Source organism: Phycomyces blakesleeanus, assembly GCF_001638985.1.
Source record: "Phycomyces blakesleeanus NRRL 1555(-) unplaced genomic scaffold PHYBLscaffold_37, whole genome shotgun sequence".
NCBI lineage: Eukaryota > Fungi > Mucoromycota > Mucoromycetes > Mucorales > Phycomycetaceae > Phycomyces > Phycomyces blakesleeanus.
This window is the reverse complement of record NW_017265167.1, coordinates 327206-350566: the sequence shown is the minus strand read 5'-3', so window position 1 is coordinate 350566 and position 23361 is coordinate 327206. Positions and strand designations below refer to the sequence as shown.

Genomic DNA, 23361 nt, shown 5'->3' with positions numbered 1-23361 from the left:
AAATCGAGCTTGTTTTTTTTTCTTGTTGTTGTTGTTGTTGTTGTTCTAATATTTATTTTTTTTGATTTCCGCACAATGTACAAAAAGCCCTTTGAAGGTTTTAAAAAGTCTATATAAAAAAAACAGGACCAGGCTTGTTGTTATCGAATGAAACAACCATAAAATAATAAATAAAAATTGAATCACCTTTTTCCCCCTCCTCTTCTTCCCGTCTCTCTCCGACTCTTTTTTATATATTATTTTTTTTTCTCTCTCTCTCTCTATATTATTATTATTTTGCACTTCTTCCCAACTCTTTCTTTCTCTTTCACTCTCTCTTTTATATAAATACATACATATATATTTGAGTGACTTTTGATAATGTCTGAAGGTAAAGTAATAGTACAACACATTAGATACCAATAGTAGTAATAGAACCAACACCTATCTTACCTACCCACAGAGTAATAGCCATAGTCATAGTCATAATGAATTAAGAAAAAGTAATATATATATAAAAGACAAAGAATATCATTTAAGAAAAATATATAATGCATTTGATATCCGCACACCAAAAAAGAAATATAAAGATACATAAGAAGAAATCTAGACTGACCATAATCAACGATAGACAAATATAGAAACCGCTACAAAGAGCTCAAGAAGCGTATTCGAGACATTGAAGAGGTATAAGACAATATGACTGATATTGATATTGATATTACTATTGCTGCTGCTGTTGCTGCTGCTGTTGCTGCTGCTGCTACTGCTACTGCTACTGTTATATTCAAAGCATATAAAACAGCACCAAATAAGAAAATGGATTTCATTATTAATATTTTAAAATAAAAAAAAAATTAAAGGATAATGACATGCTTACAATGAAACTCTACAAAGCTCGCAAAAGCATTAGACATCTCAAATTAGAAAGAACGTAAGTTTATTTATTTATTTATTTATCTTTAAAAATGAAAAAAAAAAACAACATTTCAATTAATTCGAATTCAAAATTTATATTTCATAATCTCATAATTCTACATTGCAGATTCTTGCTTGACAGAGTTGAGAAGATTCAAGATCCTGCATTAGACAGCGGCCATTCAGATGCTGGATCAGATGGATATCTTCATGATGAATCAGAGGCAATTATTATTGTTAATATTATACAGACACAGAGGAATATAATGAATATTTTGTAGAATATAATTAATTAACCTATATGTTTCCATCTTTAGGTTCAAAAGTATCGACAGAATGGAAAACACGCAGACTCTCGCGGAAGAATAGAAAAGATTCTTAGTAAACCACCACGACGAAAGAAGGATCCCAATGCTCCAAAGGGACCCGGCAATGTCTTCTTTTTGTATTGTCGTCTGGAACGTGACAAGATCAAAGACGAGTTTCCTCAAGAAAATCTTGGTGAAGTAACCAAGATCCTAGGTCAAAAATGGAAGGGTCTGACAAAAGAAGAAAAACAGGTGGGTTGGGTTTTACCTTTCTTTTTATTTTTCTTTTAAAAATTATGTAATGTACACAAGGGAAGATATATGCTTAGGCTATAATGATATAAATGTAATGAATAACGTGCGTGCGTGCGTGCGTACGTACACACACACACACACACATATATATATATATATATATATACATATACATACACATGCATGTACTTATAAACATGCTCGAATGATATTATGTGCATTTATTATATGTAGAAATACTATGACATGTACAAGAAAGAATTGGAAGAGTACGAAGAAGCCATGAAGACCTACACAGCTACAGAAACACCGACAACAGCAGTAGCTACTGATAACATTGACAATAGCAATATCAATATCGATATCGATATCAATAATGATAATGATATTGATCATAGTAATAGTAATATTATCGATAATGATAATGATAATGATAATGATATTGATAACGATAACGATAACAACATGATCGGACTCTCGGCCATGTCATCACCAGTCCAATCCTCGCTTGTTGAATACCCTCATCACGATCCTCTCGAAGACGGACGACTGATGATGGATGATGAAGAAGAAGAAGAGGACGAGGAGATCGAGGATGAAGAGATCGAGGATGAGGAAATCGAGGAAGAAGAAATCGAGGATGAAGAGATCGATGAAGAAGAAGAAATTGAGTCCATGGCACCAAGTCCTGTGCATGAATCTTCTACTTTGACTTCATGGCCTACTGGAATGGACAAAATTCTGGATTCAAAACCAGAAGAGACGACAACCAAAACACAAACAACCACAACAGCTACAACAACATCAGTACCAGTACCGACACCGGCATCAGTACCAGCAGCAGCAGCAGAAACAGCAACAGCACCGGCAGCAGAAGACACAATACATTCTGCTTCTAGCCCTAGATCAGAATCATGGCAGGCGCCTGTACGTGATAATTATGAGTAAAATAAAATATATATATATATATATATATATATATATATACGCACATACACGCACATACAAACAAACACACACACACACAATTACACGTACACGTACACGTACAACGCCCACGCCCACACCACACATACACACACATACAATAATCATTCTCATAAATACTAATAATAATACTAATAATAATCATAATAATTATATTAATAACATTCTACTACTGTAATCAATTATTACTTATAATATTATACACATATAAATGCATGTATATATATATATATATATATATATCTGTGCGCGCGTGTGTGTAAGAGAGGATTAAAAGAAGAATAAAAACAAGAAGAAGAAGTGTATTTAATGGACATATATATCTCCTTCGTACGCGCTTTCTATATTTCTCTCTTTCTCTCTTTATTTATTTATTTTTGTAATGCGTTCAAAAATGCCTGTGCACCCTCTACAATGATTTCATGCTCAACTGAATGGATTCTTGCCTCAAGATCTTCAAGCTTGTCTGTCTTGAGAATAGGTATCTCACGCTGCAAGATAACTTGACCACGATCCACATCTGCAATCACCTTGTGTACCATCACACCGGTGTGGGTGATTTTACCTTGCTGAAAAGCCTCGAATGCACGTTCGATAGCATGAGCTCCGTCGAATTGACCAGGTAAGGCAGGATGGAGGTTGATCACATTCTCGCCAGGGAAATGTGACAGGAATTCTGGTGACAGGATGTGCATCCAACCAGCCAAGACCACAAGATCGGGTCTCAAGGCCTGGATTGCGGTTGCCACATGAATATCGAAATCTACGCGTGTTTTGCCAGCATCCCGAAACTGTTTCAAGGAAAACGTCTGGGTGGGGATTCCGGCCTGGGCAGCACGTTCGAGTCCATATGCAGCCTTGCGGTTTGAGATTACGTTTATGATCTTTGCTTTGAGTGCACCGGACTGAGTAGCATCAATAAGTGCCTGAAGGTTGGAACCTGAACCAGAGATGAGAACGACGATTGTAGGAAGTGCGGCCATGATAAATAAGTTGTTCTTTCTTTCTTTTCTTTTTTGGTAAATAATAAAAGTTTTAAATAGTAGTGGTAGTAGTGATAGTAGTGACAGTAAGTCTAATACTAACGGTATTATATTTTAATTATATAAAGTATATAACAATTTGAATTGAATTGCATTGTGCGTAAATCTGTGCTGGTGCGGGTGCGGGTGCATTTGTATGAGATGAATTTCCCTCTCCTCCTCCTTCTCCTTCGCCTCTCCATTTTTTTTCTTTTCATCCAATAAGAATTCGAGTTGGCTAAAGATAAAGCATCACAAACCTATCTGTCAAGATAAATAAATAAAAGTAAGAAAAAAAATTCAATGAGTCAGATCAGTTCAAGAAAATTAGTGTCATTTAAATTATATAAATTAATTACAAAAAAACAATATATAAAAAAAATGTATGTATATCAAAGCTCCTTCACATTTTGAATATAAGACAAGAATATAATCACGGTGGCTTGGGATATCTTCCTTTACAAAAATAAATAGAAACAATATACATAAGATATAAGCAGAATAGAGACATTCAGTGTGTATTTAGTGAATGGATTTATATATATATATATATATTTAAAAGAAAGAAAGAAATGTGCACTACAAAGAAAATCAAAATCAAAATCAAATAAAAAAATGTATGTATGTATGTATGTATGTATGTATGTATGTATGTATGTATGAACGAATGAATGTATGAGTGAATGTGTGTTGTAAAATGTGTATGTATTATGTATCTTGGTCCGTCAATACAATTGATTTTCCATATTTGTGTTCATCAAGTTTCTCAAGCCAAATGGAACGAGTAGAATCGGTAGATGTGTAGAGGGTTATTGGAGTACCGTTTCTGAGGTCAATGAAAGCAATTGGGTGACATTTAGCCTTGGAATCGTTATTTGCGACAGGAGGACGGGCAGTGGTACTTGAGGCTGATGTAAATTTAGAAGAAGGATAAGCTGTATTAGGGGTAGAGGCATTAGCAGCGGTGGTAGCAGCAGTGATAGTAGTAGAGGGAGTGGTATTAGTGTTAGTAGTTGAAAGTGCAGTAGTGGTAGCAGTAGAAGTAGAGGTAGATAAGGCAGTAGTGGGTGACGATTTGCTGTATGATAGTCGATAAGTAGATGTTCTTGCTCTTGTCTCTTGTGGTACATGATATGATAAACTTGTCAAAGGAATTGGCTGTAGTATATGTATATATGTGTGTATTGCTTAGTATAGTGAAATGTTGTGGAATCGGCTTTTAATATTTATATTACCTTTCGAAAAACTTTGTAGAATTCAAGATGATCATGATATTTGATTTTTGCAAATACCAAATAGTGGTCCAGCAGGAAGACTTGTATATCAGACGCATCTGATGTACTATTGTTTTTTCGCTTCATCCGACCCTTCATAATAAGGCGTCTTTCTGGTTCAAGTAATTGTAAATCCTAAGGTAAAAGAAAAATAAGTTAAATATTACAGGAACAACAACAACAACAAAAGAATAAGAATTGCTTTATATATGGATAACAAGACGTACCGCAATATCTGTAGCAGATTTGTATGACAATCTGGCTTCCATTTGTTGTAGGTTGAATCTATTTTCTGTCTCGCCAATCTCCTTATTCATCTGCGACAGATATCCTCGTATGATTTCCATGACTTTTGGCAATTGGACCACATCTTCATTGGTTTTGTCAGTGCATTTCATAATCTCTCGAAAGAATAGATTGTATCTTCCCAGTCTTGCTGTTGGTTTAGTCAAGTAACCATTGAGTTCCAGTCTGCGTGACGCCGGCAATCGTTCGGTTTTCTTTTTTTTAAAGAAGAAAAGATAAGCAAAAATGATAAGAATAAGATAAATACATATAAAAGAAAACGAAAGTAAAGTAGATCATCAAATTGAAATAAATTGAGACTTGACAAACCTCGACAAATTGAACAAATCGAGGATTTCGTTTCTTTTCCAACTCAAAACTAAATTTTCCAATGACTTGGTGTGCGCCATATCCAACAAAGGGTGCAAAGAACGAAACATGGTGAAGCATCAGGTCTCCAATACGATGTATGACAGGATTTTTCCGTTGGCGGTTCAATAGTGATTCACATAGCAAGGAATTGACTTGTTCGATGTCTGGTAGATTCCAAAACACCTGTTGAACAAACCGTTCACGTCTCTCAGCAGGAATTATATCGCTGGTCAACAGAGGTGTTATCCAGCACTAAATATATAAACAAAAATAAGCACGTAAATAATATATACGTTTTGTTTCATTAGCTTCTTCTTTTTCTTTGGTATATCATTTTGGGTTTACTTGCATTTTTAATGTATTTTAGATCCTTGACAAAGTCCTTTTCGGTGTAAATTAATTCATATATACATTCTTGTCGTTTTCTTTCTTCTGCAGAGATGCTTTCCAATATGTGTTTGGATATTGAATGGCGCCACAATCGATTAGTTGACTACAGTATATACATGGTTAATATCATAAAAACAAAGTAATTCTTTTGATCTTCTTTATAGGTATATGTTTACCTCTCTTGTTAATGAATTACTTCTTGATCTACGAAGGGATGGCTTCTTATTTGAAAGAAGTTGATTTGATAGGTTAGATATATGTATGTGTGTTATATGACCAGGTGTAGTTGCCTTGTTTTGGTTCATCGCAATCTCACCTTTCTTGTTGTTCGAGGACAGCTGTAACTATAGCAAGGAGAGCCCCTGGTGCATGTGGGAGAGTAACATTCTGTGAGGACCGTAAAGATACCATTCACTCGTTTGGTATCCATCAAGACTATTTTTTTTTTAAAAAAAAAGAAAGTTTTAATTTTAATTTTAATTTTAATTTTAATTTTAATTTAATCATACTTCTTTATCTTTAATATTATTACTATCTTCTTATATATATATATATATATATATTTAATAATAAAGAAAATGAAATTTACCATCGTCTTTGGTTTTTATCCGCTGTTCTTCATCAATCATCTCAACTGGTAATCCATGATGACTTCGGAATCGATATAGTGCCCCTGGTGAGTCTCTCAACCGATGTTCATAATTCACTTCGTTAATAAAACCCTGGCTATCCAAGGCACGACCAACCAATAGAGCAAGGTTTCTGTTCTTGTGATTCAGAATTACAGCCATACAATCCTTAAAAAGTAAAAGAATCATAAGTTACGATAATCATAAAAAAACAAAAGAAGAATATAGTAGATCAATCTCTTACTGTGGCTTCTTTTCCACTAAACACATCGTGATAAACGATCCCATTTTTAACAAGTGTACCGGTTTGTAATCTTCGATAGATTTCTCGGGCTATATGAGACAACAGAGCTGGATAGACTCGGTCGTCAGTGTAGGATTGTTTCGGCTGTATCTGTGGCCTCTTTGGAGGATAATATACTGTGGAAAGACATGGTTGTTTTGTAGAGTTTGAGGATTGTGCAGGCTTCTCTGTGGACACAAAGGAGAGCATAGATGTGAGTGTAGACACAGAGATGGATGGTGATATTGTTGACACTGATGCTGATGCTTGAGGTATTGGTATTGTTAATTGCCTTGATGTTGGTGCTGGTGATTCTGCTGATCCAGATATTGAAGTGGATGCTGGGGATGAATAAACTTGATTGGAAGCTGTTGTTCCTGCTGCTGTTTCTATTCCTGTTCCTGTCTTTTGTGTTGGGGATGATGCTTTTGCTGTATGCGGTATGTGTGGCGTGTGTGGCGTATGTGGTGTATGCGCTTTTTTGTTTGGTGTGTGCGTGTGCGTGTGCGTGTGAGTATGAGTATGAGTATGAGCATTAGCATCAGCATTAGCCTGAGCGCGAGTTTGTGGAGTTGGCTGTCGATTGGGCTGTTTTCTCGAATTTAGACGCAAGAATACATTGCGTAGTTTCGAAAAGGAGTTTGAGCGTTCGTTCCATGATTGTGATAGCTCAGTCGTCTGCTTCTCAGCAGGTTCACATGAGGTTTGGTGATCCGTTTCTCCTGTAAAAGACAAGACTAGGTTTGATTCCGATTTACTCAATCGAATCCGTTTATCTGTTAATGTAATATAATATAATATAATATATTTTATTGTATTTTATTGTATTTTTTTTTGGAAAAATAATAAATAAATAAATGAACGAATGAATGAACGATCGATCGATTGATTGATTGGTTGGTTGATTGGTTGATAGGTTGAATAAATGAGGAATATAATTGATCGTTTTTATTATTTTTATTACCAAGTTGTTTCCAAGCTATAGGAGACATTGCGTCTGTACTAGAGCTGCCTGTGGTTTCGTCGTCTTTGTCTTGTTTTTCTGGCGAGTGAGAATTTGTGATACCCAAAATAGAGAATCTGGTGGGGACGAGTGAAGAAGGTGATGATCCGGATTGAAACGGTTCTTTGATGTCCATTAAACAAAGACAAGACGCAGGAGTAGGTAAATCGCTATGCTTATGATGACTATGATGATTTTGATGGTTATGATGGTTATGACGCTTCTGAGGGGTTAGAGCAGCAAGAGAAGCAGTAGTAGGAGTAGGAGCAGGAGAATGAGAAGAAGAAATAGAGAATAAAGAAGAAGAAGGACAAGAAGGTGGGGGATGTGTGGTCTTGTCTGTGGACGGAGGACTGTCGCGGGTGCCGAAATACCTGCAGCTCTTGGAAGTGGTCATCCAGGCGGTAATCGAAAGTCTTCGCGATGAAGGGGTTATTGTATTAGTGCTAGTAGTGCTATTAGTATCCTTGGGTTTATTTTGAATGGGAGTGTGGTTTGGCAAGTGATTAAAGGAAGCCAAGCTCTGGTTTCGAACGGGCAGCTGTTGCTGTGTGTATGAGTTGCGCACTTCGTCAGGCATTGGTCCACCATCAAAGTGTGTAGTATGGGTGGTGTTCGATGACGTTGTGTTATCCATGGTGGCTGTAAGGGGATCAATTTAGATAAGGAGGTTGAGAAGAGGGGCTGGAAAATATAAGAGATGATGTTCTCGGCTGGTTTCAATCTTAATAGACTTTTGCTTTGTTTTGTTTGAATATGTAGTATATGTAAATAGTATTGAAACTATAATTTGAAACAAAGAGTAAAAATAAGAGTAAGAGTAAGAGTAAGAGTAAGAAAAGAAAGAGTGAATATAGAAAAAGGTAAAAAGAAATAACTATATATCTCTCACAAACACAAACACACATAGTCTCTTTTTCTCTATCTAGTTGACTATCTATTTATCTGTGTTTCTCCAGGATACCCTCTTTTTTTTTCCTGTCCACTAAAAACCTTGTCTTGCCAAATCGAGTAGGCAAACAACACTTTATCTCCACGTACCGACACCTTAGCGCCATTTTATATTTTATATTTTATATTGTATTTTCTGATTCAAATTTCATCATTCAAACACACGTATTTGTATTAGAGTAAATTTTATTTATTTATTTATTTAAGAAAACAAGGTACATACTTTTATTTTTTGTTTTTTAAAAATATATATATATATATATAAATCAATCAATTAATCAATTAATTAAAATGAATAAATAGGTGAAATATCATACAGAAGATTCAAAGAATTTAAAGAAGTGTAGATATAAAGAAAGAAGGAAAGAAAGCAAAGAAGAAAAAAAACAGAAAAAGTTTATTTAAATATTGCCATTTATTTTAATTGATTAGATTGATTAATTAATGAGTTATTTTTTTTCGATTTCAAATAATTCAATTGCTTTTGATCGATATTTTTATTATTATTATTTTTCAAAATGACCATCTTTTTCTTCTTCTTCTTCTTCTTCTTGATCAAATGAGTACATGATACGATTTTAAAGAATTAATAATACACATAATAATTCCAAGATTCACAAGGCTTTAGAATTAGCTAGTTTATAAGATCACCACCAATTCCTGAACACACATACATAATTATATAATTGTATTTATATGTGTGTAATTTAAACAACATCAAAATCAAGTAAGAAAAAGAGGCTGAGATTCTTGTTTTGGTCAAGCGTATAATTTTGTGTGATAAATATAATATATATTTTATTCTTTTTTTTTTATAAAAAAAAAAGCGGGTTCTTTCAAATTCGAATTAGAAATTGATCTTTCTAATGTGGACATTTCCAAAAGCTAAATAAAATAATACAAATATACCATAATTAGTCCCCAATTGTACACCATAAATCATAATTTATATATACATATTTGTATGTGAGAAGCTTAATACTTAATTACAAGGTTAGATCTACAGCCGTGGAGTTACAAGAGTACAAATAAATATATGTATAATATACTGGAAAGAAATCATTTTTCTTTCTTTTTACAAAATATAAATCAAAGTCTACATGGTCAATTCTAAATCGGTGCTTTTTAAATCATAATCTGTATCTGGATTTCTTGCTTAATTGATTTGTTTCAAATCAATACCATAGTAATATATTGTATTATAATATGATTTAATATTCAATCTGTGAATTGGCTGAAAACAAGTAATTTTTTTTTTCAGTTTATTAAAACCTTCCATACTGGAATTAGCATCTGTAAGACTATATATACAGCTCATGTAAATGACATACGATTTACGCATCAAAAATAAGATAGCAAGATAGACACAAAAAAAAAGAAAAGCTTATAATTTTTACTTTAAAAGATTAATTTCCATTCACTTCTTACCATTAGCATTATGACTATCGTAAGATACCCTTGTAAATTTTGTCTCATATGGGACAACAACCGTTGTATATAGGGTTGCATTTTTCCTCTTTCGGCTCCATAGTAACAAAACTAATGAAAATGAAACAAAAAACACACAGTACCGTTTCCAACAATCAATATCGCAGCCAATCAAGATCGAAATCAAGTTCATATTTCAAAAATAAAAATAAATAAAAAACGGGTGCACATAAATTCTCTGTCTATATTTTAAGCACATTTTGATCCAAATCAAACCAACTAATTATTGTAATCTCCCATACCTCTCATTCAGTCATCTATGCTACTTGTATAAAACAAGTAGTCAATATATACGTCCTTGGGTAATGATCTTATGAATCATAGCAACCATGTAAGGATTGTTAAGATAAGCTGTTAAAGCCAAAAGATCATCATTTCATCTTTTTTTTTTCCAATCGTTAGGTAAGACTTGTAATTGTCGATCCTGTATAAAATAAAAGGAGTTAGCTGTGCCTTATCTATTCTTTTTTTCTAGTTTTTTTTTCTTGCTCTTCTCTCTCCTGCTACCTATGGCTTAAAATGTAAACATTTAACTTATGCCACTGTTTGTGAGTTCTGCAACGAACATTGCCAGGCGATAAAAAAAATCTCTGCCTGGGATGTGTCAGTGATTCAAGCACTTTTTTTTTAAATAACAAAAAAGAAAGAAAGAAAATTCACCAACACAACCTGTGAATTTATGCGTGTAACATCTGTAAGTATCGACCACATAATCAGGACGCTCGCCTTCGTCATTATCAGTGACGATAAGCTTAACACCAAGAAAATAAATCACTAAATACTAACAATGAAACTCGGAAGTGGTTCAGATAATGCAATAAGTATCATCATGGAACATGGTCGTCATGATCAACAGTAAAACGGCTTTGGATAAATGGATCAATTAATGAGGCGATGAGCTTGCCTTAAGCCATGTAATCAATGTTAATATATTTGATTACTGGCGAGCTATTTTCAGAGTGAATAATGTTGTTGTTTTTAGGATTCTATATGTAATTTATGGAGTTAGTCTAAGAAAAAAAAGCTGAATATGTAACAATTTTGCTAATAGAAATGTAAACAAGTTAGCATATGAATCACGTTTAAATTATTATTCCTATCTTAATAAGCACATATATATATACTTCATTTGTTCTTTATACTCTTAAGTATATACCTATCATTTACTACGCTTAATATTATTTATACTAATAATACCAGAATAAGTAATCAGGCATACACACACACACACACACACAAAAGAAAACGAGCAATATCGTAATATAGAACGTCTTTATTGATATAGATCTTTGTCTAAACCGAGATGTTAAACCAAGATGCTGAGATGCTAAGCTCAATTGGCTCGTTGCACCAGGTTAGAACCATGTTAGACGTCCGACACTAAGCTGGCTAATAAGCGGAGATTACAAAATACTAACGAATCGGGTTGTTAAAATGTTTCAACCTTTTTTTTTTGAACTTGCTCCCCAGGATTCATTACTTTGGGGGTAGTCAGTAGGATTTTACATAAACGTTCAAGTTCCGAAATATATTATTGGACATAAAAGTAGGCGTTCACATAGTTGTGGTCGACCGATTTTTAACGGTCGACCGCCTTAATTTTCTTTACTGTTTATAGTAGCTTCTGAAATTGAAAACAAGAGTCACTCGAGGTTAGTTTCAGATAATATTTGTATTTTACTAAAATACCCCCTAATAAACTTTTATTTTTCTATCTATTTACAAACATGAATAACAGTAATAATAGTCAGTTCAAAGGCTTCAAAAAATAAACTTTACTGATTTTTTAATAACAACCTTTGCTCTATCAGAGATGCCTAAAAAATAAGAGCAATATGCAGATGATGTAAATAATTAAGTGCTTTAAGACTTTAGCAAAAAAGTAGACAAAGTCTCGTCAGCTTAAAAAGATGTCGTCGATTAAATATTCTATAAAAGGAGCGATTTTTAGTGCATCCCCTGTTTTTTGCTGGGGATGCACTTAAATTTGTTGCCCATTTTTGGAATAAATTTTTTGCCTAAAATTGGGAAAAAAAACCGGTCGACCGCAACTATGTGAACGCCTAGTATAATTGAATTTGAAATAATTCTATCTCCATAAAAATTTTCTGTTTTTAAGAGTTATCTTTTATAACTCAAATTGCTACAAGACCGTACTTTCTCTATATTATTGTCAAATGTAATTCTGTATGATATTTTTTAACGGATATATACGTATATTTGAAAAGTTATTTGTGCTTCTAAAACATATTATTCTTTTCCAAGATTATAACCTCCGCCTAAATCCTATTTTTTATGGTTTCCCCAACGACTGTACTAATGGCAAGTTTAGAAATTTGGAATTTCAAACACCGGCTACTTGTATATATAAAAAAAAACGAGTGAATGCTTGTAAAACCGCAGATTGGGGTTTAAAAGAAGAATAAAGTTGGTGTGTATATGGGGCTCAAAGAAAATAGAAAAAGATGTATCTATGGCATATTCTTTGTTTTGTTCGTTACTCATTAGATTATCAATATATAGATATATCATATATTTAAAATTAAACAAAGGGCAAATTTATCTCTTGGCTTAACTACCCTCTTCCGCATTAAAATTATTATTATCTTGTTAATTCTACAACCCAAAAAAAACGACCAGTGGTAATTACGATATAAAGAAAATCTTAGTAATAAGAGCAGAAATATACTACGCAGTAACAGATAGATATAGAGAAAAATAAGGTGTTTATATATTCGTATTTGGTAGAGGGACAAGAAAGAAAACTTTTGGTTTTGTTGGGTAATTATTTTTTATTTTTATTTTTTGAAAAGAGCAACTATAATTTTGCAGGCTGAAAAGCGATTGAACATTTTGCCTAATTTCTATATAAATGTATAAATAAGTATACTTTGGATTTAATGATATCCTTTCTTTCTTTATTCTCTAATGGTAGTCTTGTCCTCTAAGTAAGAGCACCATCTATATACACCTTCTAATAGGCTATCTTAAAATGACATATATCTGTTTCTTACACCATTAATAAGTCTAATACCAATAAAAACGACTTTCTTTTAGATACATGTTTTAATAGGTCCCGGCTACGGAAACAACTTTTACCATGACGGACTAAATTGTAGTTATTTTATTTTAAATAGAATAAAGAAAAAAAATAGAGTTCCAAGTGAGACAAAATAGGTTTCTTTTTATTTTTATTTTTTTATTACTTTAGTGGGAAGAACCTTCGTGCCGACTTTTTAAGCGTCACAGCCCGTCACCTTTATTCCTTCCTTCTTTCCCTTTTTTTTTTATATATTTTTTTTATACTTTACTTTATACTTTTTCTCAGTTACAGTTAATTATTCCAAAAATAAAACCCCCAAAAAAGAGAGAAAAGCATGAACATCAAGTCAATGGCAAGAGGGGAGTTTCCCAGCCAAGAGCAGCTCGAAAACCTAAAGTACTACAAATATGCTGCAGTCGACAAGTCATTCATCACAAAGTACATTCTTGTACACTACTGGAATTGGGCCATTACCCTCTTTCCCATGTGGATAGCGTATGTTGTTGTCATTTAATAGATTTTTTTTTAAAAAAAATAGAGTATTATGATGTCTATAGAATTATAATTAAATGTATATATGTATTAAAAAAGGAAATAGCAACTAATTTTTTTGTTTATTTATATTGCCAATAGTCCTAATCTTATTACACTTATCGGCTTATTTTTCATGATATTCAATGTTATCTTGGTAGCAATCTATGTGCCAAGCCTGAGTGCAAGTGAAGACGCACCCAATTGGATCTACTTTAGTTTTGCTGCCGGTCTCTGGCTCTACTCGACCTTTGATAATGTCGACGGAAAGCAGGCCAGACGCACAGGCACATCCAGCCCACTTGGAGAACTGTTTGACCACGGCTGTGATGCCCTCAACACAACCTACATCTCTCTATTGCACGCAGCTGCAATTGGCTCGGGCCATACGCCACTAACCGTAGTTCTGTTTGCAGTAACCATGGCAGGATTTTATCTTTCAACCGCAGAAGAGTACTATACAGGCGTACTATATCTCGGCTATGTTAATGGTCCAACTGAAGGAATCATCTTGACATGTATTGCCTTTATTATCTCGGGTTTCTATGGTAAAATTATATCATATAATATAATATATGTATATTTCCTGTACTGATTTTATCTTATTTTATTTTATTTTATTTTATTTTATTTTATTTAAAGGTGCTGGTATTTGGCAGTTACCTTTGGAAGACATTTCATTGGTTTCATGGATCACTCCTTTATTGAATCCTGGCACAACAGGAGCCCAAGTATTCGTTTGGATGACAACCATTCTGTTCTTTTTGACCCATTGTCCTGTAGTGTAAAGTCATCTTTCAATCGTAATATTCAATTTTAATCTAGTTGTCTTATTTACGTTGACTAAATAACTATTTCTCTCTCTTATAGACTTTACACAATGTACAGTGCCTGTAAAGAAAAGTCACTCAACTGGATCCATGTATTCTACACCTCACTGGGTCCAATTGTCCTGTTTTGCTTGGCTGAATATGCCTGGCTCACATCACCAGACTCTATTATCTTCAAAGGCCAGCATCTTATCCTGTTTAACCTCATGGCCGGCACTCTCTTTGGACTCATGGCATCAAACATCATCTTTTCCCACCTCACAAAGTCACCTTTCCCTTCATTAGCCGGTTCAGTGGCACCCATGGTGATCATGTCTCTCTTGGTCAATGCTCCTTCATTTATTAATATGTAAGTATTGTATTGGGTAATATATTATATATGTATTTCTTACTCACATTTCAAATGTTTACATCACATATTTCTATATATCATAGGCGTCTGATATCTGCCGATTGGGAGTATTACATGGTGTGGACTCTGTTTGTTTCTGCTGTTTCATATTATGCGGTGTGGGCATCGTTGGTAATCAATGGTTTCTGTCGTTATCTTGGCATTCGTTGTTTGGTAATTCGTCGCAATAAGCCAGTTTCTCGAACAATGCCCTCTGAAGAAAGTAAGTATTCTTTATATATGTATGTATAAAAGACATTTTTACTCAATTTTTACTTTTGTTTATTAGTCGCAGAAGACGATTCTCTTTTGGAGGCACAGGAAGAAGGAGAAGTGGTTTCTCCCAAAGACGACAATATGGCTTACAGTACATTCCACTAGAGCTAATTTTAAGAAGTACAGCCAGACTACATCACATTATACATCACACATGACACCACGATACATCATGCTACACTATACTACACCACACTACATTACATTACACGGTAGTTACTCTTTACTGTATACTACTACTTTTTACTCTTACTCTTACTCTTACTACTTTACTACTGCTAGTTCTTCTCTTTTGGTTTATTTGTCTGTATTTTTTTTATTATCATTTTTTTTTACAATTTGTTTAGAAAATTCCCAATATATATTATCTTATCCATTCAAGATCTTGTTAAAATATAGATAACAAAAAAAAACATATATATATATATAGATGTGTCTCTCACTATACACAAAAGTAACATTACCTCTCTTTCTTCTGTGTTAGTTGAATTGAGTTTCTTTAAGAGAATACAAAAAAAGATGAAATACAAGAAAGAAAGGGCTGGGAAATAAGGATAATAAGGAGAAAAGAAAAGAGCTTTGTTCGTATATTATATAATTTAATTTAATTAAATTGAATTAAATTTTAAATCTAATTTATAATTCTTTCTTTAAAAATAAAATAAAAAATAAATTAAAACTTATTTGGCAGATGTCTTGAGCTGTCAAAATAAAATAGAAATTATGAGTGTCATGCAATATACATTCATATATGTATATACAATAGTAAAAGATACATCGAGAAAAAGTATATATAATTTGGCTAATTATTGGTAATAACAACCCCCTTAATAAATTTTTCTAAATTTTTACCTGCAGTCCGTGCATTCCCTTGATTTCCTGCTTCAAGATTTCATTTACCATGCGATGCTGTTTCACCATGCTGGTGCCCTCAAACGCTTTGGAGGCAATGTCAATAGCGTACATAGATCCACAACCACCTTTTGAGAATTTAAATTATAAAAATTATTATTAAAGTAATTTAATATATTTAATATATTAAAAGTTGGTTAATTCAATCAAGTTATATCAAATATAGCTTTATTTTATTTTATCTTTAAAAGAAAATACACATAAATGCCTTACCTGAAACATCAGCAACTCTCAACTTGTGAGGGGAAAGAGTTTCGGTGAGCTTGGTGTAGATGTGACGTTCTCCCTCATTGAGATCTGCCAATTCAGGGTTGGTCTCGGATGCACTTGAATAAAGAGCACGTTGCATTGGCCGACTAACAGCAGAGGAGCGGGCGATCTGAGCAACACTCAGGCGAGTCAAAAGAGAGAATGCCATGACAAATAAAGAATATATATATATAGTTTTTTTTTTAAAAGAAAGAAAGAAGAAAAAATAACACACACACTCCTATCCCGAGAATACCTGGCTGTTGTTGTAACCCTGTAAAACAAACCGTCACACGCACATTTAAACATTAAACACTACACAAACACAAACACAAATGCATGCTTGTAGAGTTCAAAGAGATAGTAAAAGTGAAAGTAAAATGCTACAATTGAAACAGATTAAAATTATTGTTATTCTTTAAAATAAAAAGAAGCCTACACTACACCTCACGATCTACATTAGATCAAACCACACACACACCCATAGCACTCTAGATTTTGTATATAAGCATATATATGTACACACACACACATATATATATACATTGGTTACAAAAAAAAGCAGAAAGAAGAACAGGACAGATAATGGACAGAATTTTACATGGATTCTTTTATATTATTATTATTTGATAATAACAAGATGATAATCAATAAATTGTTTAATCCTTGATCTTCTTGGTACCGCGGAGGAGACCAGTACGGCGGGCAGCAATAAGACCGACCTTCTGACCAGCGGAGGAGTCGCGAGCGACAGTAGAGGCGTGACCAATGTGCTGATGGTTACCACCACCGTGGGGATGGTCAACGGGGTTCATGGCAACACCACGGGTCTTGGGCCAGCTGTTACGCTTGACTCTGTACTTGTGGTAAGCACGACCGGCCTTCAAGAGGGGCTTGTCGATACGTCCACCACCGGCAACGATACCGATAGCGGCACGGGAGGTGGAGGGAACGATCTTCTTGGAACCGGAGGGAAGTCTGATGCGGGTCTTACCGTCATCACCGTGGCCAATGACGGTCACGTAGTTACCAGAGGTACGGGCAAGAGCTCCACGGTCACCAACCTTCTCTTCGACGTTGCAGACAATGGTACCTTCGGGGACGGAGGCAAGGGGCAAGACGTTACCGACGTTGAGGGTGGCCTTCTTACCGCAGTAGATGAACTGACCGGTGTACATGCCTTCGGTGGCAATGAAGGTCTCAGTTCTGAGCTTGTACTTGTAAGGGTCACGGAAAGCAACCTTGGCAAGGGGGGCACCTCTTCCGGGATCGTGGACGATCTCCTTGATGATACCACGGATGTAACCGTGACGCTCAGCAAAGTCGAAAACTCTCAACTTGGCAGCACCCTTGCGACCGACAGTGTGGGCCTTGAAGATGCTTCCGGCACCTTTTCTTTGAGCACGAATGACGCGACCCATTTTAAATCAAATCTATAGGTAGATAAAGTACATGTAAATATGGATATAAACATAAATATTTTATAAAAAATAATAATAAAAATAAAAATAATAAAAAAGAGGAAGTAAAAAGAGAAAGAAGCTTTTTTTTTCAAAGACGTAAATGTAACAAGGTGATCATTACATCCACAAAAATAAAAAACAACCTCCCCCCTTCAAAACCAAATAAGAATAGTAAAGATTGAACACTGATAAATTTGTTTCAGGATTTGATGCTCTCAAGACTAGGCCCAATGTAAATATCCAGTGCTTCTTTTTGTTGATGTTTGTTGCACGTTTTGGTGAATTTCTGGGAATGACAGTGTGTCTTATAGCTGGTGCACAAGTATACTCGAGTGTTTCCTTATACTTGTTATTCTTCTCCTTTTGGTGTCGATTTTGCTTACACATACGCACAGACACTAATCATTTCATTTCTGTATGATGTCGAGTAATGACGTATAGCGTAATGTCGTTTTACTTAGTATAATACACTGGAGATACTGTGTCGTTTGTTGGGCTTGTTGTTGCTTGTGCTTGGGTTTATTTGAGTTCTTGGTTTCCAATAGAATTCATGTTTTTTTTTGGCTGTTTTCTTCCAGAGATAACCCATATCCATCCATTGATCACATGTTCTTGATTTTTTTCATTCATCCGTCTTATTGTCATATTCATCCATTGTGTCGTATCGGTTTGAGAGAGCATCGAAATCCTGAACAAAGTGATAATAAACAAAAACAAAAAAAACCTTGTAATTACCCTTTATGGTGGGGAAGGAAAGGAAGGAAGAAGCTAATCCTGCTTGGCATGCCTCTGCTCATCAAATCCCGGCTCGGCCAAATTTAAAGTCCGCTAAAGAGGCCGTCAGATACCAATATAAAATGAAATTAAAATACATATATATGTATATATATACTGCCTTGCTATATTCCTGGTATAGCTACTACTCCAAACCAAATAATAGGTGAGAAGGAAGAAGAAGGAATGATACAAGCTTCTCAATTGAAAAAATAGTAATACTTGAATTTACTGATAGTAACACATTTGTTTTTACTGAGAATCCAGTTTGCAACAACTGCTTGTTAGTATATTCACAAAATATTCACTATTCATCACACCCGTTCAAACAGCAATGGCATATAGTAATATCATAATTAGAAGTAAAATTAGTAGAGTAAGCAATAATGTTTATTCTCTATATGTTTCAACATTTTTTAATTTGCTTTGAAATAAGGACAATATGTTTTTGCCTCTTTTGAAACTAACACTAATTGAACTGTATGTATATACTCTTAATGAAAAAAAAGGCGACCAACGTGTATGTAAAGGAATATATTGTGGTATTTTGAGCAGAAAGCATTAAAGATCATTTGTCGATCTAATGCCCTACAAATAATACATTCAATCCATTCGGAAGTAACCTCAATCGTAAAAAGTAACTCAAACACTTGCCTTTTTTTCTTTTACAAGACACTATTTTTTCACACTCAAGAAAGAGAAAAGCTTTTGCCCCTCTGTCATATATTTAAATTGGAACGATGCAGAGACAATTGGCATGACTCCTGCACAAAATAAAAGAGAGCTAAAGGCAAAAATATGTTTTGCTGCTAGTAATGAATTAATGGGATTACTCTACATAGTAATCTTTATTTTATATATGCCGAGTTTTCTATGCTAGTATTAACCTAGAAATATGCTTTACAATTTTGTATCTGTCTCAATATGACTTCAAATGTATTCTCAAATTTTGGGTTGAGATGAGCTTCTTTTCCAGACCGTCTTAAAACCACTACTTTAATTTACTTTACGTTTATTTATTCCATTGCATTTTGCTGTAATTTTGCTCTAATGTGGATTTATATTATTATTGTTGTTATTATTATTTAGCATGCTCACTATTATATTTTTATTAAAATTGCCTAGTAAGAGATAGAATGTGAGTTGCCTTCAATGTATTAAAATATCTCTCTTTTGTCACCCTACAATCCAAGACAACTGGTAGTCCAGCATCTCTTGTCAAGATTCATCTTTCTCGCCTAACACTAAGCTACATAAACCTTTCATACAGCAGATCCCAGACAATTATTATTAAGGTAAATAAAGCTATATAAAAATAAAAGCAATAGTTATCATAAAAGTGTTATTGTTTTATTTTTAAAAAAGAATATAATTTGGCTGTCTATAATTTTAAAGATCTTCCATATTTTTTTATTTTTTTATCTCATACTCTTTAACTCCGAAAACTCCACATTTTTATGGAAAACGCCAAAAAAAATGAAGGGAATTAAACTCAGTGTGTTCTCTCTTTTATTAAAACGGAATCTCAAATACCGCACAATAATATACTAAATATAGAAACAATATACAAAACTAACGATATAGCTTTTTTACAGCCAGTATGCCTATAGTTTTTTTTTTATCCCCCTGGTCTCTTTGTGCCCTGCTATATATTTTTAATATGAAAAGTGCTAAACTAACTATATGTTTTAATTCATTACTATTGGCGTAAGTACAAGCGCAGAACTATCTGTCTTTCATTTACCTTTTATTCTTTTTCCTATTATTATTATTAATATTATTTTGGATTATTGTGATACAACTCAAAGACAGAACCAGGTACTTCATAATATATAATATAATATAACAAGTCTCCCACCATTCACTTTCAATGTTCTCTAAATTCCGTACAGAAGGTTTCAATGGATACTCTGTAAGCCTTCATTTACCTTTTATTTATTTTGTTAATATTATTTTTGAACGTGTTAACAGACCGCATTTTAGATATATATATATATTACTTTATATTTTCTCTTTTTTTTTTTGATTAGAAATGAAACTAAAAGATGTCTAATTGATTTAGGTCCAATGGAGTCCTTTTTTTGAAAACAAACTCGCAGTAGCTGCTTCTTCCAACTTTGGTTTGGTTGGAAATGGTAGACTATACTTACTTGCTGTTGGAGGAGGACCTGAGGGTATTATGGCCGAGAGAGTGTGAGTAAAAGAACCTTATATAAATATATAGTGAGGACAAATGATGAATATTTACAGAACAAAGGTGTCTTGTTTTATTAGGTATGACACCCAAGATGGCTTGTTTGATTTGGCGTGGAGTGAAGTAAACGAAAATCAGTTGGTTACCTCGAGTGGTGATGGCTCTATTAAGATGTGGGATGTCACCCTAGCAGTAAGTAATAAGACTAATAGAAATTATAAACAAGAAAATAATAATAACAACAACAATAATAATAATAAAGAGGGTATTTCAAAACAGAGAAAGAAAAGGTTTCGATCTTATCTTTTATATATATATGTGTGTGTGTGTATTGGATTAAATCTATTCATTTATTGACAAAATACATAAATTATAAAGGATTTTCCTATACAAAACTGGCAAGAACATCAACGTGAAGTATTTTCGGTGGAGTGGAATTTGATTACCAAAGATGTATTTTCAAGTGGCTCATGGGATCATACTGTCAAGATTGTAAGGCTTGATGAATCTTTATTTATTTGAAGTGTACATTTTATATACATATAATGTTCGTAACTAAAATATGCCTCTTGTGTCTTTTCTTTTATTTTCTTTTACTTATTATTTTTCTTCCTAAATTTCTTAGTGGAATCCTCAAGCACCAAGATCATTACAAACCTATACTGAGCACACCCATTGTGTCTACAGCACTGCGTGGTCACCTTACAACCCATCGATGCTGGCATCAGCCTCTGGTGACCAAACTGTCAAGATATGGGACACTAAAAGCCCTCGATCTATCCAGACGATCCACGCACACAACAACGAGATCCTGTCTGTAGACTGGAACAAATACCAGGACAACACATTTGTGACCGGGTCTGTAGATTGCACCATCAAGGTTTGGGATATGCGCCGTCCTGACCGGGAACTGATCTGCCTGCCAGGACATGAGTACGCCGTCCGCCGCGTAAAATGCTCACCTCACCGGCCCAATGTTGTTGCCAGTGCGGCCTATGATATGAGTGTCCGGTTCTGGGATACTGCTGCGCCAGTTGGAAACAATCTCATGGGTGTGCACGATCCCCACACTGAGTTTGTGCTTGGAGTGGATTTCAATTTGTATGTGGAAGGACAGGTAGCATCCTGTGCGTGGGATGAGAGTGTTCATGTGTTTGTCCCACCAGCGCTATTACGGAGATAAATCAATCAATAGAAAGAGGAAGGGAAAATACAGGGGAGAAGAGGATAAGAAACAAAAAAGAAGGGGGGGGGGGGGAGAAGAAGAGAGTAAAAGTGAGTGGTATTTATGGTGATTTTGGCTTGACCACCAAATGTATTACTGCTTTCCTTTTCTTTTTTTCTTTCTTTAACACACAATCTTGATTTACAATATATCAATATCAAATATATATATATAAAGTCTCTATTAGCAATGTACATTACTAAAGATAACCAAGAATAACTAGGCTACAGAATAAAATAAAGGTACACAAATATACGTAGGTATCATTTAAGTATGGCCTGTTGTAATTGACCAAGGGCTCTATCCAATGCTTTTCTACAAAAAAAATATATATATATCATATATACATACACACCATATATCCACACACACACACACACACACATACATACATATATATATATGTATGTATGTGTGCCAGGCAAGGTTGAAGTTGAATTGATCTTAATCTTTCCTCCAAACCTCCCCTTTTTTAACAATCGATTGATTGATTCCTTTTCTTCTTCTTTTAAAGAGGGGGGGGGGGGGGGGGGGGGGGGGGGGGGTAAAGGGAGGAAAGGGCTTTTTTGAAATCTATTTCGCCTTACATTTGTCTTGAAAGATCAACCAACTGCGCAAAATCCTTATCCAATTCGTCACACTGTGTAATCAATCCTACAGTTTTGCCTGTACAAACTTCGATTTCTTTGGATAGTTGTTTGACAGAGCTAGTGTAGACTGAACCAGCATCAGCTGTCCAAGTAGACATCTGATTCACATTCAATTAATTATTGTTATTATTATTTTCTGTAAGCATAAATGTTCATTTGATTTATAATTAATATATAATAATAATAATAATAATAATAATAATAATAATAATAAAAATGAAAATAAAAATGAAAATGAAATTAAATGTGGGATGCTCTCATTTTACCTGATTCATTTGGTCTTTTAATCTCGCCACTGTTCCATTAAAGTCATCTGACAATGAATGAGCACGTTCTTCTAGACTGTGGAACATCGTTAAATCCAGTGGGATGTTGTAAGAATCCTTTTCGAATTGAGGGTCTGACATTATACGTATATAATATATTCTCAAAGATAGCAAGTAGTATATAATAAAAATATAATAAAATAAAAGAGGTACAAAAAAAAATAGTCCCAAATGATTTGATCTTTTTTTTTTTTTTTTTTAAAAAAAAAATAAATCAAAATTGGACAAAAATAATTATAAAAAAAAAACAAAAAAAAATGTGGCAAGTACAAAGCAAGCCACGTTTAGAGGCACAAACATGCAGGCATACGTATGCATGTACATAAATGCAAAATAAATATATTTTATATATA

At 34.0% G+C, this 23361-nt stretch overlaps 9 protein-coding genes across 9 annotated transcripts; 3 read left to right on the top strand and 6 right to left on the bottom strand.

The window, feature by feature from the left end:
• Nucleotides 1-1280: 1280 nt before the first annotated feature.
• On the top strand, nt 1281-1496 carry PHYBLDRAFT_119410 (hypothetical protein; the record flags this gene model as incomplete). Its single annotated transcript, XM_018428681.1, has 1 exon — nt 1281-1496. A coding segment is annotated over one exon (216 nt), but the record flags the coding sequence as incomplete, so codon positions are not given.
• Nucleotides 1497-2717: 1221 nt separating this feature from the next.
• PHYBLDRAFT_33934 (hypothetical protein) lies at nt 2718-3528 on the bottom strand. The gene has a single exon (XM_018440021.1). The coding sequence runs from the start codon at nt 3428-3430 to the stop codon at nt 2819-2821; it is 612 nt and encodes a 203-aa protein (XP_018284378.1). The 5' UTR covers nt 3431-3528; the 3' UTR covers nt 2718-2818.
• Nucleotides 3529-4946: 1418 nt separating this feature from the next.
• Nucleotides 4947-5649, bottom strand: PHYBLDRAFT_119310 (hypothetical protein; the record flags this gene model as incomplete). The annotated part of the gene is made up of 2 exons (XM_018428678.1): nt 4947-5243; nt 5359-5649. Coding segments are annotated over 2 exons (588 nt in total), but the record flags the coding sequence as incomplete, so codon positions are not given.
• A 499-nt stretch (nt 5650-6148) lies between these two features.
• Nucleotides 6149-6771, bottom strand: PHYBLDRAFT_102763 (hypothetical protein; the record flags this gene model as incomplete). The annotated part of the gene is made up of 3 exons (XM_018427738.1): nt 6149-6225; nt 6380-6587; nt 6664-6771. Coding segments are annotated over 3 exons (393 nt in total), but the record flags the coding sequence as incomplete, so codon positions are not given.
• Nucleotides 6772-13477: 6706 nt separating this feature from the next.
• Nucleotides 13478-15637, top strand: PHYBLDRAFT_128641 (hypothetical protein). The gene is made up of 6 exons (XM_018429229.1): nt 13478-13682; nt 13821-14266; nt 14361-14502; nt 14589-14897; nt 14984-15162; nt 15229-15637. Exons 1-6 carry the CDS (start codon nt 13522-13524, stop codon nt 15318-15320), a joined length of 1329 nt encoding a protein of 442 aa, XP_018284375.1. The 5' UTR covers nt 13478-13521; the 3' UTR covers nt 15321-15637.
• Nucleotides 15638-16061: 424 nt separating this feature from the next.
• Nucleotides 16062-16422, bottom strand: PHYBLDRAFT_103830 (hypothetical protein; the record flags this gene model as incomplete). Its single annotated transcript, XM_018427793.1, has 2 exons — nt 16062-16195; nt 16341-16422. Coding segments are annotated over 2 exons (216 nt in total), but the record flags the coding sequence as incomplete, so codon positions are not given.
• Nucleotides 16423-16876: 454 nt separating this feature from the next.
• PHYBLDRAFT_189365 (hypothetical protein) lies at nt 16877-18590 on the bottom strand. The gene is made up of 2 exons (XM_018439652.1): nt 18575-18590; nt 16877-17809 (listed from the first exon to the last, which is right to left on the bottom strand). The coding sequence occupies exon 2, from the start codon at nt 17795-17797 to the stop codon at nt 17036-17038; it is 762 nt and encodes a 253-aa protein (XP_018284373.1). The 5' UTR covers nt 17798-17809; nt 18575-18590; the 3' UTR covers nt 16877-17035.
• A 2085-nt stretch (nt 18591-20675) lies between these two features.
• On the top strand, nt 20676-21990 carry PHYBLDRAFT_119360 (hypothetical protein; the record flags this gene model as incomplete). The annotated part of the gene is made up of 4 exons (XM_018428680.1): nt 20676-20806; nt 20888-20999; nt 21186-21299; nt 21433-21990. Coding segments are annotated over 4 exons (915 nt in total), but the record flags the coding sequence as incomplete, so codon positions are not given.
• A 625-nt stretch (nt 21991-22615) lies between these two features.
• On the bottom strand, nt 22616-23089 carry PHYBLDRAFT_71080 (hypothetical protein; the record flags this gene model as incomplete). The annotated part of the gene is made up of 2 exons (XM_018442405.1): nt 22616-22788; nt 22957-23089. The coding sequence occupies 2 exons, from the start codon at nt 23087-23089 to the stop codon at nt 22616-22618; spliced, it is 306 nt and encodes a 101-aa protein (XP_018284371.1).
• Nucleotides 23090-23361: the final 272 nt, after the last annotated feature.